A 20,390-nucleotide genomic window follows, 5' to 3' on the forward strand; every position below is an offset into this window, starting at 1 on the left:
CAAGGAATGCGAGCAGAAACGTGTCACAGCACAGTTCAATGCAATCGGTTGCGAACCAACACTTGGGCGAAAACACAGAGCGTAGGACGTCGGAAGAAAACGAATAGGACCACCAATCTGGCAGAATTATTACAACAAATTACGGAAACCATGACAAGGCAAAATAAAGACATAGCGAACCAAATTCAAATTAAGAATGCAGAAACCACGAGACAAATGCGTGAGATTAAAGAAGAAAACAAAAAAAAATTCAGTTACACCTAAGTCATATTGAAGACGAGGCACAAGATTCTCGAGAAGTGATAGGAAACTTGAAACGTCCCCTTTCAACAATTATACATGACTGTGCTTAACACTCTAAGCGCCAAGCCCGTAAAATTTACGGGCCTGGGATCGCGCGAAAATCACCAAGCCCGTAAAATTTACGGGCCGCTACATTTAATTTCATTCAAAACACTGCAACGTTATTTCTACGGGTTTGGCCAGCGCTATACGTTTTTCAGATGTTTATTAACAAAATGCGTCCATAGATGTCACGGCAGCGCTGTAATTCATGTTAAAACTTATCTTTGCGTTCTCAGTCTGTATATCATTCAGTTGTTTGTCATCATGTTTCGGCGCGGTTTATCAGACGCAGAAATTGCGGATTTGATCAATCATAGCGACACTCTGGATAATGTAGAGAGTGATTCAGACGATTCTGAATGCAATGGTGTGTTTGAAGGTACGTATTTCCGAATTTTCCACGTAATTGTGCAGTACGCACATATCTGTTGAACATGTGTAAACGATGTATGTAGTTACACATAATGTGATATTCTTTTTAGAAGACGAGATTGATGACAGTTTGTCTTCAGATGAAGACGAGAATGATGTTGAAGGTGTTGCTTCAAATCCAGCAGCTGTGCCGTATCCGAAAGACAGTGAGTGGACTGCAGTTGACACCTACCGACCTCTGCCTGTCAACACGACACCCAGGCAGATACTAGTGGATATTGATGAGTCGAGTTCTGTACTGGATTGCAGTAAAGTGTTCCTTACTGACAGTGACGTAAATGAACTCAAGAGACAGACAAATTTGTATGCATCACAGACAATACAGAAGAAAAGAAGAGGAAATAATCTGAAGCCCCATTCAGTTTTGAGTTCGTGGAAGCCAGTGACTATAAGTGAGATGAGGCGTTTCTTGGGTATTATTTTCCACATGTGTGTTTCGAAAAAGCCCAAAATTGCGGACCATTGGAGCACTAATCCTGTTCTTAGTTGTAACTTTTGTCCCCATGTCATGAGCCGTTTGCGTTTCACTCAGATACTGTCATGCTTGCATCTTGTTGACAATTCAAATCAGAAAAAACCAGGCGAAGATGGATTTCATCCACTTTACAAAGTTTTGCCATATTATAATAATTTGAAGGAGCGATGTATCCAGGCATATCGTCCCTCAGAAAAAGTGACAATTGATGAAGGAATTTGCCCATTTCGAGGTCGTGTGAGTTTCCGTGTTTACATGCAAAATAAGCCTCATAAGTATGGACTGAAAGTATATGCTGTTGCTGAAGCCAGTAGTGGCTATGTTGTAAATTTTGAAGTTTATGCTGGTAAGCATATTGTTGACAATTCTTCGTCTGCGGTTATTTTGCGATTGTTGTCTGACAGCAGCTTGCTGAACAAAGGCCACACTGTGTATTTAGATCGATTTTATTCCAGTCCAGAGCTATTTCAGCAACTGGCAGAGAAAGGCACTGGAGCTGTTGGTACTGTGAACAAATCCAGGAAAGGATTGCCTAAAGATTTAGTATCTGCTAAGCTGAAAAAGGGCGAAATGTCTTTTCGGCGTAAAGATAATGTATTGGCAATGAAGTGGAAAGATAAGAGAGATGTGTATACATTGTCTACAAGGCATCAAGCAACATTTGGTACGCATACTAAGAGAAATGGGTCTGTAGTATTGAAACCACTTCAGGTACTTGATTACAACCTCAATAAAATTGGAGTGGATATTGGAGACCAACGCCTGCAGTACAATCCGTTCCAGCACAGAACTGTGAAATGGTGGCGAAAATTATATTTCCATTTGCTGCTTATGGGAGTATCAAATGCATTTTGGCTGTACAATGCAGTGCACAGGAAGAAAATTACAATAACAGACTTTATAACAGTGCTTGCAGTTCAGCTTGTTGAAGACGACACACTTGAATTCATTCCAAGAAATGAAGGAACTGTAGGTCGGCTAACAAAGAGACATTTTTTGCAGCACATACCTGCAACTACTAAGAAGTATGCTGCTCGTGTGTGTCACGTGTGCAGTTCCAGGAGCAAGAAACAGAGTGGCAAGGCTTCTCGCAAAGAGACACGATACGAATGTGAACAGTGTGGCGTTGCACTCTGCCTGGAACCTTGCTTTAAAATTTTCCACACTAAAAAACAATATGATTCTGTGTGAAATTTATATGTAATACTGTATACTATCAGAAACATGTAATGTAGTGCCACAATTTTGGTTAAAAATAAATCACAATTGTATTCCCTTATTCGTATGACTTTTTCTAAATTCTTAAAACATCTAAGTGATTTCTATAACTGTACCTTAAAGCTGTGCATTGTAAAGTAGTTTCTTTCACTCAGAATTAAAGTAGAAATGTGCAGCTTCAAGATGGTACCAAATTTGCCACAATCCAAACAGTAGATTTGATGCAGTAATTTTTTTAATATTGGTAAAATTGCCCGGTTTCTAGGGACGGGTGCATAAAATAGGCCTGGTACAGAGAGTGTTAAACTGACACACAATATTTTTTTTAGCGCAACGCAATCTGACTTTCAGATATCCCTACAAACGAATGGCTCCGACTAACATTAACCTGTACCTTTCACAAATCACTTACTTCACAAAAATCTTCCTTACTCAAGCTACTGCAATACAACGAGCGCCACTACTGCCAGCTAAATAAAAGATTCAAACTACAGAAGGCACTAACTACTGATAGGCATAGTTAGGAATTGAAAGATGTTAATAGAGAACAAACAATGTATTTACCTTAACATCATAATATATATAGTAGTTCATGACATCCAGTTTTACAAATTTCAAAACTCCGCCATCACTCTCCCCACATCCACCACCGCTGGCGGCTCACCTCCAACTGCACAACGCTACGCGCTGTTCACATCCAGCTGCCCAACACTACAATGGCAGACCACAATGCAAACTAGCCACAGACAGCAAACAGCACAGCCAGTGATTTTTCATACAGAGCGCTACGTAACATTGCCAATAAGAAAACATAAACAGCCTACTTACATAGCCCCCACGCTCCCCACAAAAAATTTTACAAATTCTTTTGGGCAGTGGCCAATACAGATTTGAAAAAATTTTTCATAATTACAGTAAGAAAAATAGCAAATGCACACACTTATTAATACAATGTTGGTCAAAAGCTAAAATTTTCTCAGAGTCCATAAAGACAGTCCTGATCATTCAACACAGTGAAACTGCCGTTTCTTTTCTCAAAGTCTGAGCAGTAAAAGACAATGCACACAGAAGTAGTGGATTTCCATGCAGTCTTGAAGAAGTAGTGTTGTCCTTACAACGGAAAGACAGTGCTGACTCTTGACATGCTGACAGGTAATGGGCCACAACAGAGCCAAGCCACAGCAGAGTCAGCCCTAGTTTTGAAGAATATTGGTAGGTAGGTCATCACTGAGCAGACCCACTGTAGTCCTGGTAGAGATTACGGTATTGGTGGGCCACCAGAGGTGCAGTCCCACTGCAGTCCTTGTAGAAATAATGGTATTGGTGGGCCATCAAAGGTGCAGACCCACTTCAATCCTTGTAGAGATTATGGTATTGGTGGGTCATCAAAGATTCAGACCCACTGTAGTCCTTGTAGAGATGGCCAGCAGCCACCTGTTGTGACTATGCAGGTGCACAATCACCATTGAAGAGTCTTGCAGAGAATATAGCAAGTCCATAAACCACCACTTGTGCACTCACAAAACTTTTTTTTGAAATGTCCTTCGAACCAGCAATGCTGTGATCCAGTCCCTTGCTGAATTATTAACACATGTGCAAACACTATCAGTCCCTACTTCTTACATATTGTCCATATGCTATGAACAACAGGAACATGTGCAGTGAAATGGATCTTACAAGTTACTTAATTTAATGAACTGGTATCAATTACAATTTTATAACATAAGAATACAATAACAAAGGTACAAAATACATCATTAAAACATAATAATACAGATAACATTTGTAGTAATACAGGCTTTACAAAATAATAGAAAGAAATGTATACATCAGTGTTACAGGAATTATGAGATAAATAAATACATAAAAGATCAGAATAACTTTTGAAACATCAACTTTACACATAAGCATTAAAACAAAACAGAATAAATAATGTCTAAGCATATTTACAAGGTAAATAACATATTATTAATGCCAATTATATTTGAGGATAACAGTATTCCTCATCATAGTGATAGCTTAGTATTAGAAGAAGAAAAAATTCTATGAAACTACACAGAGACAGGAAGAAAACAAATACACAAGGGTACACAAACACATAGTGGGATAACACAAAAGGAAAGGACAGGGTTCGTTTTCAGTGTAACATTTGGTACTGCAGTCCAACCCAAAACTTCATTCCATAGATCTTTCGTCTTATTTCGATATTTGCTCCAGCCAAAAAAATCCTATCCAAGCATGCTTGCTGTATTTTTCTCGTATAACCTCTCAGTGCATTTCTTCAAATTCATCGCAACTCATTCTCTTATAGGCTACCCCCTCTTAAGCTAAATTAATTCTACTGAGCTCAGATGCTAAACTAAGGGACGAGGCAATGCAGCAGCACAAAACAATTGACACAAACATCAATGACAAAAAATTTAAATAGGCAAAGCAATTGCAATATTACAACTAATATAAGGCAATGTGCAGCAAACAAGAAAAATAAATCAGTAGTAAACTGGCTTAGAAGAGCAACAGAATGTCAAATTCAGTAACACTATGCCTGGCAAACAGCAGTAACTTATACCTAAACATGACAAAGCTCAAGCAGAAAAAATATTACAGTAAAAACAACAATGCAGAAAAGGGAAATGTCTGTTCACATCTTAATGTCTATGTAATGAAAGTGGTGCACTACAACTTATTTTACAAAAGAAATTATCAAGTACTTGAAAAGAAAATTCCATATGCAATTCCTGTGAAGGGAAACGTCTTTTTATGCTCCTTCGTTTTTTTGAATAGATCATAAAATTATTTACTGGATCTGTAGGCATAAAATATTTATATTAGTACATCTAATAAATTTTATCTTAACCAATGCTGCAGTGCAGCTAGAAACTAGATATTAAACAAAATGAGTAAATAAATACATAAAGCAAGCCATATGGCATTTCTCTCAACTAGCACGACAATAGCCGTGAAATGTTTCTCATCGTTTCATTAGGCATTTTAATAAATATCATAAATTACGAGCTCCACGCTATAATCATATGTTTTCAAGTCCGAGCGTGTCGTATTTGCAATGCTTTCTACAAAGGAATGTCAATAGCGAGGATAATGGCCTCCTTTTTATTTCTGCCTGTGCCTCTGAAAAGGCCCACATTAATGTCTTTTTTTCCAGGTGTCTGACACAGATGGGTGCCCACGATGCATTACGTGCAGGTGGTCACTTAACTTTCTTACGGAAATATTTACAACAGCAGTTTCCACAACAGCGACAGTCTCATATAAAAATATTTCACAGGTCAAGAATTTGCATTGCAAATGTGTAGAAAAAAAATCCTATGAATATAACATTGTCCAAAAAATTTTCATCAGTATTGTAATACATTCACACATTTACATAAATTTCATAACTCTTAAAGTACGATTCTTGGTTTCCAACATCCTTTTCATAAATCAGAGTCCCTAACCACTACTCCTTATTCCTTACCTTACTACACATATACATATTCGTCGACACTTCTTCAATATTTCATCTTAATAAATATGTAGCATAATCAAATTCCTCATATAACATCGGCTTATTGACCATAAACATACCTCAACAGCATAATACACATCGTCGTCGTAAAAATAACATCATAACACCTCAGTCAAATCTCAAAAACGTCGTAGCTTTCTGCAATAATTAAAAAAATTCTCTGCTCATGTTAAAAGTGTCATTTACCTCAAATGTACTTTAAAAATCATGATCTCATACCAAATACATCATTCAAAGTTCTCATAGTATCACAATGGTTCCAAAAAAATATGAGCAGTTCACAAAGTACAGACAAAATACAGTTTCATAAGTGTGAAGTTATCCAACTGTGTAATTGCGTAAACATCTGTCACTGCCGTAGTAAAAAGTTTGTCTCTCTGAGTTAAATGATCAGATAGCTGTGTAATTTATGTGTTAGAGGAATATGGTACCGATGGGTAAAGTTGTATAAGCAAATACCATATTAGCTAGGGCTCCTTGTGCTAGCCATCCACATGATACACAAAGTAAGCATGTACCCCACTGAGGATTAATGTAATTATACCCTCAGGTGTTACGGATTACAGCAATGGAATTAAATGTATAACGGAAAACCTTTGTATCATTGTACTTCAAATATCTTTAAAAATAAATGTTTTAAGTACAAAATTAATCACTCAAATACGTGTCCTGTAGCGCTAAATGAGCGTCTTGCTGTAAGATAATCTCTGTGAAAGTGTCTTAGTTATTGTCCTCCGAAAGCTAAGTTCTGCAGAAGTCAATGTACTTATCTCATGACAAACAAAAGTGAAATGCTTTGCGTATAGATATCTTAGTTATTACGCTTATTGCCGTGATGAAGAAAGTACTGTGCTGTAACGTATTGTTGTGCTACTGAAAAGGCTGTCTCCTTGTAGCTATACCACAAAAGTTACTACTAAAACATGTTTTACTTTCCAAAAAATACAGAAAAACTGTGCAGGTATAAAACAGATACACCGCAAAAGCAACAATGTAAATTGCGTCACATATTAGTAGCGTCGTGATATAATCGTGTAGATGTCAAATAAACTAACCACTGTGTCATATGGTATCTCTCAGAAAGTACTTTAAATCCAGAATGTATTTCAAGTAAACCAAAATGTTGCATTAAAATCTCATTAGCAGTATATGTTCTAAGTATGTAAGCCGTATATTCGTTACGTTATCGTGCAACTAACAAGGAAGAATGTATAAATAACAACACTGTGTCGTCTGTTCGCAATAACAATGCGCTCGCAATTACTTGTACTAGTTACCTATATTCTTGACTGGATAGTTAGTTAGCTTTAAAACAAAGTTGCATGTTAACAGTTTGTAAGTGCGACAAAGAGTACTAGTAACGTGAAGTGAAAAATTTTATAGCAAAGACTAAATTAAAAACAGATTATCTCTCAATAAACGGTTTTACATGTGAAATGTGGTGTAAACCTTTACTCGTCCTAGTACGCAGTGTTTCAACTTTGGCGCAATTATCGTGTGATATACGTCGGATTCTGTAAGGTCCATTGTAAACTAGAAAGAATTTGTGACTCAAGTCTTTCTTCTTATGTGACAGTGAATGGGCTTTAATGAGAACGTTCTGACCAATACATAATTTCTTTGCATTTGCTTTACCGTGTAGTTTTCTCCTTTTGTCGGCTGCATATTTTATATTTTTGAGAGCCAAATCAATTATGTCTTTGTGTCGAAGTTTACGTGTATTCGGGAAAGGTACAAGCTCTCTGAATCTGTTCGGTGGTTCTTCATTCTTCAGTACAAGAGTAGGTGGTAAAGCAGTGGAGTCATGAGGCATTTCATTCAGCACGTTTTGAAATAAGTGTAAATATCTGTCCCAATGCTGATGCTTTCTGTGACAATAAAGTCTGCAAAGCTTATTGATTTGCTTCATAATCCTTTCGGACGGGTTACAATGTGGTTAGTACAATGAAATAAAAACAGGTTTGATTTTATGATTCCGAAGCATGCGTGACCAAACAGCAGATCTGAATTGCGGTCCGTTATCTGAAATGACTTTAGCAACGTGGCCAACTTCATGTAAGAAATTTTTAACAAAGGCGTTGGATACAGACCGTCCAGTGGCTTTACGTAACGGAGTGAAAGAAACAAATTTTGAAGTATGTTCAACAGCGACTAGAACGTACGAAAATACATTCGATGTTCTGACAAGGGGTCCCAAGAGATCAACAGCAGCAAATTCCTTTAATTAAGAAGGAATAATAGGAAACAACGGAGCACGATGTGAGATAGTAGATGGTTTCGCCTTTTGACAAAGTTTACAAATAGACAAGACTCTTCGAATTCGCTTTTCCATATTGTTAAAATAACAAGTCGTTCGAAGAATATGATAACATTTTCGTGGGCCAAAATGTGCGTAGCTGAAATGAATGTACCAAATGAGCTTATTAACAAAATCGTCTGGAATGCAAAGTACCCATAGCTAGTCATCAACAGTGCAGCGTTTGAAGAGTATGTTGTTTCTAACCAGGTAATAATGCCGAATTTGAGTGTGTTTCTTTTCATGCCATTTACTTTTGATGTCTTTCCAAATCGGATGTTTATCTTGTTCATGAGCAATGTCCTTTAAAGATGTGGTGATGAAGTTTTCAAAGGCGACTTTCTGAATATAAAGAATACTGAAATTTTTCTCGAGGTTGCCTTCTGTGTTACTTTTCTCAAGCCCAGCCGGTGCGCGTGACAGTGCGTCCGCAACAATGTTCTCTTTGCCGGGAATGTAGACTATTGTGAAGCGGAATTCTTGCAGAAACAATGCCCAACGTTTTAACCTGTCATGATTTAATTTTGAAGACATAAGAAATTGTAATGCACGATGATCACTGTATACTTTTACGTGTTTACCAGAAAGAAAGAAGCGGAATTAGTTAATTGTCCAAACGATAGCTAAGCTTCTAATTCAGTAACAGAATATTTTTTTTTCAGATTTTTTTAGCACTCGGCTAGCAAAAGCAATGGTTTTCTGAACAGTAATGTCATTTTCTATGGCTTCTTGAAATAAATGGGCACCAAGACCGACTTTAAAAGAATCCGTGCTAAGGAAGAAATCTTGTGACAGATCTGGATGAGCTAGTATTGGCGGGTGAAGTAACGCTTCTTTCAAAGAATTGAATTCCAACTGTGCTTGTTCGTCCCAGTTCCAAATAGTATTTTTTCCAGTGAGAGAACAAAGTTTTGGTGTAACAAGAATTTGCATATTCAGAAAACGACGGTAAAAATTTACGAGACCTAGAAAACTGCGGACTTGTTTTTTTGTGGATGGAACTGGAATGGCTCTGATTGCTTCTAACTTTTCAGGATCCGGCTGAATGCCTTCAGAAGAAATAATATGTCCCAAAAACCTCACCTTTGACCTACCGAATTCAGACTTTTCCAAGTTAACTGTAATTCCAGATTCTGCAAAATTATGTAACACGCTGTTGAGGATGCGATTGTATTGTTCCCATGAGACTTCTACTATCAGAATATCGTCCACATATAAGGTGATGTGACATTTTAAGAACTCAGGTAATGTGGAATTTAGCCCGCGAATGAATGCTGCCGAAGAAATGTTCAAACCAAAAGGAAGTTTCCAAAACTGATAACAAACGCCGAAACAAAGGAAAGCTGTGTATTTTCTACATTCTGGATGAAGTTAGATCTGATAAAAGCTGGATCTGAGATCAATGGAAGACAACACTTTTACACCATTAAAATTTTGAAGTAGTTCTTCCATCGTCTGCGGCCTGTCTGTTTCAGGAATAATGATAGTATTGATTTGTCTCGAATCTAAGACAAGCCTGATCGATCCATTTTTCTTCTCAACAACATGTAACGGATTGTTGTATGAGCTTACTGCAGGCTCAATAATGCCCTCGTCAAGCATAGATTGTATTTCTGTTCTAACACGGTCCCTATAATGTGCTGGAATTACGTATGGTCCAACACAAAATTTAGTATGCTCACGAACACGAAATTGGTATTGAAATCCCTTGATTGTTCCTGTTTTGTGAGTAAAAACTGTGGAATGTGCTTGTAAAATCTCAAAAAGGTCCTGCCTATCAGTGTCATTACAATTCTCAATTGTTTGAATTTTATTCTGAATTAACTCATTAGTTTCAAATATGCCGTCGATATCATCCCTGTCAGTACTTGCAGAGTGATTGTTAGTGTCTAGTTCTGTAGAAAATTCCGAACTGTTGTCAAACAGAAGGTAAAGCCGATTAATTTCCTCGTCATGGTTTGAGAGCCAGTCTTCAAATTTCAAAGCTATTGACTTACCTTCTTTCTCTAAACTTATTTCAGCATCGTGAAAGCTTAAGATTGCTTTGTAGCCATTCAAAAAGTCTACTCCCAGTATAATTTCCGTCGACAATAATGGAACAATAAGAAAGTTCATAGAGAAGCTGTGGCTTTGGCAAAAGATTTCTAAATTGGTTTGTTGGCGTACATCTACACTTTTTCCAAAGATTGTACCTTGTAATTTAACCTTACGTAACGGAAGTGTGGGGCAATCGTTCGATTTGTTGCATTTGCTAAAAGCTGTTTCACTAATTACTGAAATGGGACTGCCAGAGTGAAGTACTGCTGTAAATTTTACGTCATTTACAGTAATGTGAATCACAGGATATGCAATGTTGTTATGTTTTACGTCGTGTTCCTGGAGTAAGATGTCCCTAATGTCTTCCATTTTTACGTAATTACTAGCTACGGCAGCTGCGTCGTCAGTTTCGTAAGTACGTTTTGTGGCTGCCAGCGGTGTGAGTCATTGCCTATTGTCTCTTTGTTGGCGCGCGTCGTTATTGGGATTTCTGCCCAACACTACAATGGCAGACAACAATGCAAACTATTCCCAGACTGCAAACAGCACAGCCAGTGATTTTTCATACAGAGCGCTACGTAACGTTGCCAATAACAAAACATAAACAGCCTACTTACAAACTTAATAACAGGTCACAATCAATTGAGAACAGACATTGACAAGGTACAAGTGGACGTACAAACATTGTGTAATGACATTCTGGACGAGATCAAAACATTACGTAACAACACCCAGGGAGAAGTCAAGAAACTAGAGAAACAGATAAACGTAATTACTAGACAAGCAGCAGGTACAGCGCGTGAAATTGTTGAAAACAGTGTGTTACACAAACGTATCACAAAAGCAGCGTTGAAAAGATATGATAACCACATAGTCAAAATAGAAGCGCAAACGAAGTGTCAATTTCAGAAATTGCGAACAGAGTTGTTGCAAGCCATCGAAGAGCGTAGTGAACAGGATCGAACAAGCACTGAGTCTGCTACCACATCCGTATCTGTAACAGAACCGGAGAAACAAGCAGTTAACGAAGATATTACGCATTAGTGATTCCAATCACAGGCGGAAGGTAACATACGTGAAATCAGACAGCCTGCACAGCAACAAACACGTTTCGAAATTCTTGATGAACAAACGTCATCACAAACACATGCGGAACCACAAATGTATGTTTCAAGACAGTTTGGATCGTGCAATGAAGCAGCAAGGTTAGCCAGGCAAGATACCGAACCAATACCTGACAATGGAAAGCCAGGTCGCGAAGAGTACAGTGCAATGCATTCAGCTACACGTACACAACCGGTGGAAGAAAATGATTGCGTACCACTCCAACGATACTACGCAAGGGTAGGCGAAAGTTACAGTGGACAATATCCAATGGATCCACAACCGGAAAGAACGACGGGAGAAATGATCAGAAACATAAGTGGCGAAGAATCGCGAATTTCATATGGAACTATGACGAAGTACGACAACGATCATTTCCTCACAGTCAGAAAATTTCAACACTTTCGAGAAGGAAACTCATTACATCCACGAACTTTAATTGATCAATTCCGAGTAGGATTACCAGAACACTGGACGCTAGCACACAAATTAGACATTATATGTGCACACATGTCAGGGAACAGTCGCAGAAACCATGCACAATGTTGCAGCGACATGCCGATCGTACGAAGATTTCAGAGAGAAGTTTCTTTCACGATATTGGTCCAGCGAAGCACAGAACAGAGTGAAGTACGAATTATTACAGAACCCATATTTTGAAAATTCAGGAGAGAAGAGTCCCGTGAAATTTTTCGAATTAATGGCAAAGAAAAATCAATGCTTAGATGTACCATACAATGACGGAGAGTTGATTAAATTATGCGCGATGAAGTTACCATTGAAATACCAATCATTAGTAGGTCGCGGAGGCAATGACGTCGAAGCATTTAAAGGTATTCTAAGGGAATTACTAGAGTTCATATTTTCGGAAGATGACGCAAGAAAAAGACGAAGCGCACGTGAAAACGAAAGCAAAAAGCAGTGGAATCCACAAGACACAGTACGAAGAAACAATAATTACGAACCATGTGATAACTTCGCAACAAGAAACAATAGATTTCAACAAAGAATCGGTTATGGATTTAGAAGAGAATATGGCAATAACTATAATTCACACAGGAACGGCAACAACTATTACAGAGGGAATAACGACAACCGGAACGGGTACTGGAGAACCAATAGACCGACAAATTATCAACAAAGAAACCACTATCAACAAGCTGAACAAGAAAAGAGAATACAGATAGAAGAGGTGGAGGTAAGACCACCAAACCCCGATAAACGTTCGAATTGGCAGCTAAGCGCCCACGGCAAAGAGAATGACGCACCGACCCAGGACAATTGCAGCACCTTGAACAGAGAATTAAAAATCTTATCATGAGAAGAGAAGAAGGAAGAAACAAATGCGCAGGGACCTGATGAAAACGAAGACAAGAAAATAACAATATCGTGTTGGGACGAAGTTAATTGGGAGAATACTGACGAGGATGATGAATTACCAGAGGTATGCACAACGAATGTAGGAGGAAAGGACGAAGTAATGAGTATTGCAGAGCTATTTGAGATGGGAACCAGATAAAGCGGATTCAATGAGGATAATGCGCAGTCGACAGACGTTGAAAATAAGTTACTAGTGGGCACACAACCCAACGTATATAATGAAGGAAGTTATGAAGCGATAATTAGAGCATTTAGATGCGATTATGTGGAAGCAGCGACGAAGAAAGAGAAGATAGACGAGGATGAGGAAAAAGTAGAGGATGTTGAAGAAAGCGTAAATGAAGGAAGAAATAGCGAAGAGGAAATAAAAGAGAGAGAAGTAGCAGTCGAAGCTTATCCTACAGAAAGTTCGAATTCACAAGGGAAATTCCTAAAAAGACTCATGTATGATTCAGTGGAGGATTAGTTGATGCAAGAAGAAGACCAGAACCACCAACCCTTTCAAATTCAACCAATTGTGAAGGCCATGGTAAAGCATATCCCAGTAAATATTGTAATTGATAGCGGAAGTGAACTGACTGCGATCTCAGAAAATTTATTCATGCAGTGTAATGCCAATGAGGAATTGCCAGTTCTGAAAACACGTAAGATTAAAGTAAGAGGTCCTATTAGAAACAATGCTACGGAAGTTACGAGACAAACAAGGTTAACTCTTTCGTGTCAATGTCAAAAGATCGAAGCCAACTTCGTGATTATACCTAAACTAACTGTAGATTTGGTTATAGGTGCAGATTTTTTAAATGAGAGACGAGCGATAATAGATATGGGGAAAGGTAGCGTAACATTCGGGAATGTCACACTTCTCTTTGAGCAAAAGCTAAAATAAGAAGAAATACGAGTTGTAAACAAACAATTGAGAATGACAAGAGATAAAGAGAATGAAGAATTATAATGGTATGCACAAAAGGGGGAATCGCCTCAACTCATGTTAGATGTCCATAAAGAAATCGATGAAAAATTCCAAGAAGTTCAAGGTATTTCGGAACACAGTAAAAGAGAATTAGAGGGTATTTTACGAGATAAAGCAGAGGTATTTTTACCTAAGACTGGCAGTATTAAACACTTTCAGTACAAGTTTGAAGTAAAACAGTACAAACTATTTAGAGTGCCACCCTATACAATCCCATTAAGCTACAGGAATAAAGTATTCCAGGAGATATCTAAAATGTTAGATGACGATATTATTGAACCAGCTACCTCCACATATAACAGCCCGCTCCATATTGTACAAAAACGAGATGGGAGCATTAGGTAAGTGCTTGATTCCAGACAGATCAACACAGTCATAATCACTGAGACAGATCGCCCAGAAAAATTAAAGGAATTGATACAAAACTTCCATGGTGCTAAGATATTTTCATCAATTGATTTACAGAGTAGTTTCTGCCAAATAGAATTGGCCCCAGAATGTAGAAAATTTACAGCATTTATCGTATTCGGTAGATGTTACCAGTTTAAACGATTGACATTTGGTTTAAACATATCATTAGCAGCGTTTATTGGGGGATTTAATACTATACTCAGTCCTGATATTTTACAAAAAATTACTTGTTATGTTAATGATGTGATTATAGCAAACCCTCTCGGGAACATCACAACAACACATTAAATCAGTTTTTACAGATCATGAAAGAGCATGGGGTCACATTAAACATAACAAAATCCAAATTTGGAAGGCGAGAGGTCAAATTTCTAGGACACATAATTTCAGAGAAAGGGGTAATGCCCGACCCAGAAAACCTAACGGCAATCAAAGAATTCTGTACTCCATATATTAAGAGAACTCTCAGAGGATTTCTAAGTCCCACCGGATTCCATAAAAAATTTATTTCGATCGGCTCTCTCGCAACACCACGCCTATGTGCATTGACTGGAAAAAACACGCCATGGGTATGGGATCAACAAGCCAACGAAGAATTTTTAAAAGTGAAAAACGAACTAACAACAGCACCGATTTTAGCACATCCTGATCTAACACAAAATTTTTGTATGGCCACTGATAGTGCGAAAACAGGTTTAGGAGTTGTTTTATTCCAAGAATGCGAACAGGCAGGTCTAAGATCATCTAGAACAATTGCATCTGCCAGTCGTGTACTCACAAAAAGCGAAAAAAACTATTCAGTCATGGAGCTGGAAGCATTGGCTATTGTATGGGGCTTCCAACGTTTTCGATACTTCCTGTTCGGAAGAAAAACAAAAGTATACACTGGCCACAAAGCATTAGAATTTCTGTTTTGCGTCAAACTAATTCATGGTAGGCTAGCCAGATGGAGGTTAATACTACAAGAATTTGACTTCACTATTACACACATACCAGGACCAGTGAATGTATTAGCAGATGCTTTATCACTGTGTCCACAGGGTGCATCCAATGACATAGGTTTGGAAGCAGCAGAAGACCAGTTTACAATGTACTATACGAAACAAGTACCTTTCGAAAACTACGACAGCATTGAAAAACATAGGCAAAGTACAGGACAAGGATCCCGAAATACTAGGAATCAAACACAAGTGGAGAAGTAAGGATTTTCCAGACACTCAACAGCACTATCTCGTTAAAAAACAATGTTTTATTTTTTAGACGAAATGTTGCAACGAATGAATGGTTAATATATATCCCAGATAAGTACATATGGTATGCAGATTTAAGTAATGGCCACTTTGGACCAAAGAAATGCTTTTTAAAAATAAAACAAACAAGCCATTTTCCTAATATGGAAAGACGAATTAGAACAGTATTAGTCAAATGCAAAAAATGTATAACGGCTAAACACGTCACTTTCCAAACCAAACCACCTATGTTCCCAATAATCGCTAAAAAATTAAAACAAATAGCTGCAACAGATTTGATGGGGCCCCTCCCATGCACAAAAAATGGGTATATTTTCATATTTGTCGTTTAGGAACTTACTTCAAAATATGTTACCTTGACACCATTAAGGTCTTACAGGTCTTACTATAAATAAAGCAATTAGACAAGATTTTCTCAGACATGTAGGTCAAGTGGAACGAATAATTTCGGATAATGGCCCACAATACAAATCAGTGCAATGGCAGAACATGTTAAAACAACACAAAATAAAACCCATCTACATATCTAAGTACAAACCTAGCGTAAATCCAGCAGAACGATCTATGAAGGACATAGACACTTTATGCCGATTATATGCAGGCAAAAGACACAACACTTGGGATTTATACCTTAAAGATTTTCAAGAAGTGATAAATGAAATGCCACATAGCACTACACTACTACCTCCAGTTACTGTACTTAAAAACGTTGAACCCCCAAACATAACCAGAGAAAATGTTGGATTTCATGTTGCACCACGTAGACAGCACAAACAAGTCATAGCAACAGCACTCTCCAACATAAGAAAGGCAGCCATTAACAGAAAAGAAAGAGGAGATAGAACAGCAATTAAATGAACATTCTCAGTAGGCCAGAAAGCATTTGTAAAAACACACCATCTCTCCATCAAACAGAAACACAAAATACATAATTTTTATGCTGCATACAAAGGACCTGTCATAATTAGCCGAATTGCTGTGGAACTACTGAACCCAAAAACAGGCAAAACCTCAGGACTTCACCATGTGAGTCATATCAAAAAGTCTGAAGTTTAATTTTATTACTGGTAAATAATAAGCACAATATTTCAAGATTATGTTGCAGATAAGATCGTCAGGAGAAAGAAGAATGAAGAGAGAGGAAGGTGGGAAAAAGAAAGTAGTTCCAATAAAAACAAAAACAAAAATAACACCAATAGTACCATAGATTAAGGTGAAGGGATAAAATGCTATACACCACAACACTACACAAAAATAAAAAAACGAATTTGAGAATTGTTGTAGAAGTTAAGACTCAAAATATCTTAGAATTGTAACATGGAAAGGGTGCCAAAATTTGTAAAGCTTTTTAAGAAGGCGCAAAACAATGTAGGTACTAGACATATGTTAGATGATTATAAGTAAAACTTTTTGTAAGAGCCATTGTAAAAACTCCAGCAAAGACCAGATGCTACGACCCACAAGTTGTAACGTGAGAAGTACCAAGAAAGAAAAGAACGTAATTAGCAAGACACGATTCCTACAAGGCAGAAGCGTCAAGAGAAGGGAAAGGCCAGTGAGACCAACAGAGGGCCCTTGTAGCTGATGTGGGCAGTAATTCTGCCCACTAAGCGGAACCCTGCTGTGACAAAACACGGATGGTCAAGAGGGTCTTGGGACGCCCCGACTCATCGGAGCGAGCAAAAACGGCCCGACGAGAAGACTGCTTGGGCAACCTGCCACTGGCAAAAAAATATGTGTAAAAGTCACAATACTGCTATTAAACAGCACGCTGATGCACGAAACTGAAGAAAATTTCCACAAAGTAAAAATGACATGCAGAAACAATTTATCAAACTGTTACTAAGAGGAGAACTTCAAAGCGACTAGTTATCAATAAATATTTCCATATCCTACCCAGAGAAGAACCAAGAATCAAGTAAGAAGCAGAGAAAAAGCAGGAAGAACAGAAGTGGAAGTTTCGCAAGATTGAGACCAAGAAAGAAGATGGGTGAAGAATAGATGACATACCTTCCCAAATCCCTGTCCTATTGTGAACTAGTCGCCTGCGAAGAATTACTAAAAAAAAAAAAAGACTGCTTTCAGTGACACATAACGATGACTTTCACACACGCAAAGCCAGTAAACCACGAGATTCTGCACTCACAGCTCCATTCCATTATGGGACCTCCACAACAGCAACACACACTTGCAAAGCCAACAAGGAACGACGAACGAAGCTGTACATCAAATACTTGCCCACATCCATCTCGCTCAAGTCTATCACCTTCGAGCAAAAATATTCGCCAACCTCATGCTTAAACATTCATAGGATTGTGTGAATGTGTGAAATCAAATTATGTGATGTAGGAACTGTGCAAAAGAAACGTGTGGAAAACTAAATATGTTAAGCACACCAGACAGCTAATAAACTACAAAATAAGTCATTGACTATGGACTTAAGTAAAAAATAGACTATCGATAAAAATAAGTCATTAGTCTGAAATGGACAGTATATAAAGAACAAAAAGTAAGGCATAATAAACACTAAAACTATATGCCACTTATTTTCACCTCATAAAAATAAAATAATAACTATATTTTACTTATTTTCTCCTTATAAAAACAAAGAATAAAAAATTATCTTGTTGGATGTTTTCCCTTTTTTTTAACATTTGTACCATTTGTTAGGATAATATCTCAATACTTGTGTATGTATATTTCTTTGTCAAAGCAATGCTTGGAAATAATTCTTATTTGTTAGTGTAACAATGTTGAAATGAGTGTCTAGAAACTAAATCATTCTACTTGTACATGATATTTAGAAATTGTGTTAGGAATAGATTTTACCTAATTACTACATTAAAAAAATATTTCCAAGAAAATCGATAACTAACTTCTTAAAAAACAAACTTCACACTTAAATAAAGAAAGAAATTAATTAAAAAATAATAATTATAATATAATAAAAATATTCTTCTCTTGTCAATATAAACATATTTTTGAGAATAATATGGAAGAATATAAAATAGAAATAATATGGAAGAATATAAAAATATAAATTAGTAATACAAACTAGCATAGAACCAGAATAATGTGGCTGGACAGTAGGCAAAAAAATTTAGATAAAGGAATAATTTTTTACTGACTTAGACAACTATTCAATCATTGCCTAAATTCAGTGCTAAAATTAAGTTCTAAGGGTGGTGATATGTAAGGTGTCAGAAAAATCCAACACCTTCCATGAAAACCCTGACGTGATAAGCAAATCCAGTAGTATGTCACAAAGCTCCAAATAAATCGTGACATTAAATTAACCAAAGTAATACGATTAACGAGCAAGCAAATGAAATACCACAGACTAACACAAGAATTACTTTTGAATGCATTACGGGAACCGCAGAGATCAATGTCTTATAAATAATTGCTATTAAACACAGTCTTGATCACGATTTATTTAACAAGGTCACCGGTTTCGACCACTACTGTGGTCATCTTCAGACCATTGAGTAGGAACCTCTTTCTGTTGGAGAATCTGGTGATTCTCCAACAGAAAGAGGTTCCTACTCAATGGTCTGAAGATGACCACAGTAGTGGTCGAAACCGGTCACCTTGTTAAATAAATCATGATCAAGACTGTTTTTAATAGTAATTATTTATAACACAAGAATGCCTAAATGTATGTCATACCTTCCCACTGTGAGACAGAAGCAGTTCCGATGGGAGAAATGGTAACAGAAGCCGAGAGCAGAACAGTGTTAAGCTAGAAGGCCCTACGATAAGGGACAGACACCCACGTCTCCAGCTAACCACCAGGACCACCCCTCAGCCCATGTTAAAAGCTAGAGCCATCCAGAAGAACAGTATAGATCTTACGATAACACTAAAAGGGCCACCCAGCCGCAAGTTTTAGAGTGAGACTTTTTCGCGTCTCTGTTACGTTGCAAACTTTAAAAACATTGCCCCACCACGAAAAGTATAACGTTTCTCATTGGATAGACAGAATTTTTATAGGCAGAGCTTAAGGTTAACATTGAGACCCTGATTGGTCAGATGAAAACACAGCCAGATAGTTTTTTTTAAACCATCTTCGGTAAATTGTAGTAAGGAGAAGTTAGGAAGGAGTTGCTTCCGAGACAGTGAGATGCGTAGAGCTGTGCCATCCGCCGCCCCCTGACGAACACCGACAAGGTAATGAACGCACGCGATGCCGCATTTTTGAGTGCATAAGGCTTCACTCAGAAGTGCAGAAGTCTCATCCGTTACCCCCCCCCCCCCTTTTTACGTAATACTAGTGTCGATCGTCAATTAAAGCTCATGGTATTCACATTTGCTACGTCCATTAAAATCTGAAACACGATGATTTTTATGTTATATAATTATTGAGAAGCCACATCAGCCACTGTAATTTACAAGTTAGATAAGTAATTAAAGATAATTGAGGGTCACTGTAGACCATTTTGATAGTTTTCTCTTTTGTGAAACTTAATTTAAACCTAGATTATAGATGTGATATGGCATAGGTCATCCTTTGATCCATTCTAGAACTTGGAAAACCATTCTGGGAATATTCGTTCACATTTTCGTTGAACGCAGTTGGTTTTTATCATCCTGTATTATAACATATCCTTTTATCAATAGTGCAATTTGTAAACAATGTTTTGTGAGTAGAATAAAATTTCCAATGGTAGACTTAACTGCTTTTGTGACGTTATTTTACCAGCTAACTAAAAATAGGAAAGCCTTGAACCCCTTCTACTAAATTTAGTTAGTATTATGATTCATTTGCAGGGAGTGCAGTGGAGCTGACGCTGAAATCATTAAGTATTTGGTTATATCATCGCTAGTCTCACTGAACTCTTCTGAATTCTACATGTCATGTGTGGTCTGGCGTCTCCTTACCAGCAACAAGTCCCAGGTTCAAACTAGTCAATTCCCTAAAAACATGCTCAGAGCGTCGTTGCGCG

The 20,390-nt window shown here is 37.5% G+C and overlaps 1 protein-coding gene across 1 annotated transcript in view; it reads left to right on the top strand.

Moving 5' to 3' along the window:
• The first annotated feature begins 609 nt into the window (after positions 1 to 609).
• Positions 610 to 20,390, top strand: part of LOC126095448 (piggyBac transposable element-derived protein 4-like) — an 87,479-nt gene continuing 67,698 nt past the window's right edge. The window contains exons 1-2 of the mRNA XM_049910241.1: positions 610 to 724; positions 828 to 1,598. Coding sequence (XP_049766198.1) covers positions 610 to 724; positions 828 to 1,598 — 886 coding nt within the window. The remainder of the gene's footprint in view (positions 725 to 827; positions 1,599 to 20,390) is intronic.

Source organism: Schistocerca cancellata, chromosome 8 (genome assembly GCF_023864275.1).
Source record: "Schistocerca cancellata isolate TAMUIC-IGC-003103 chromosome 8, iqSchCanc2.1, whole genome shotgun sequence".
In the NCBI taxonomy this organism is placed as follows: domain Eukaryota; kingdom Metazoa; phylum Arthropoda; class Insecta; order Orthoptera; family Acrididae; genus Schistocerca; species Schistocerca cancellata.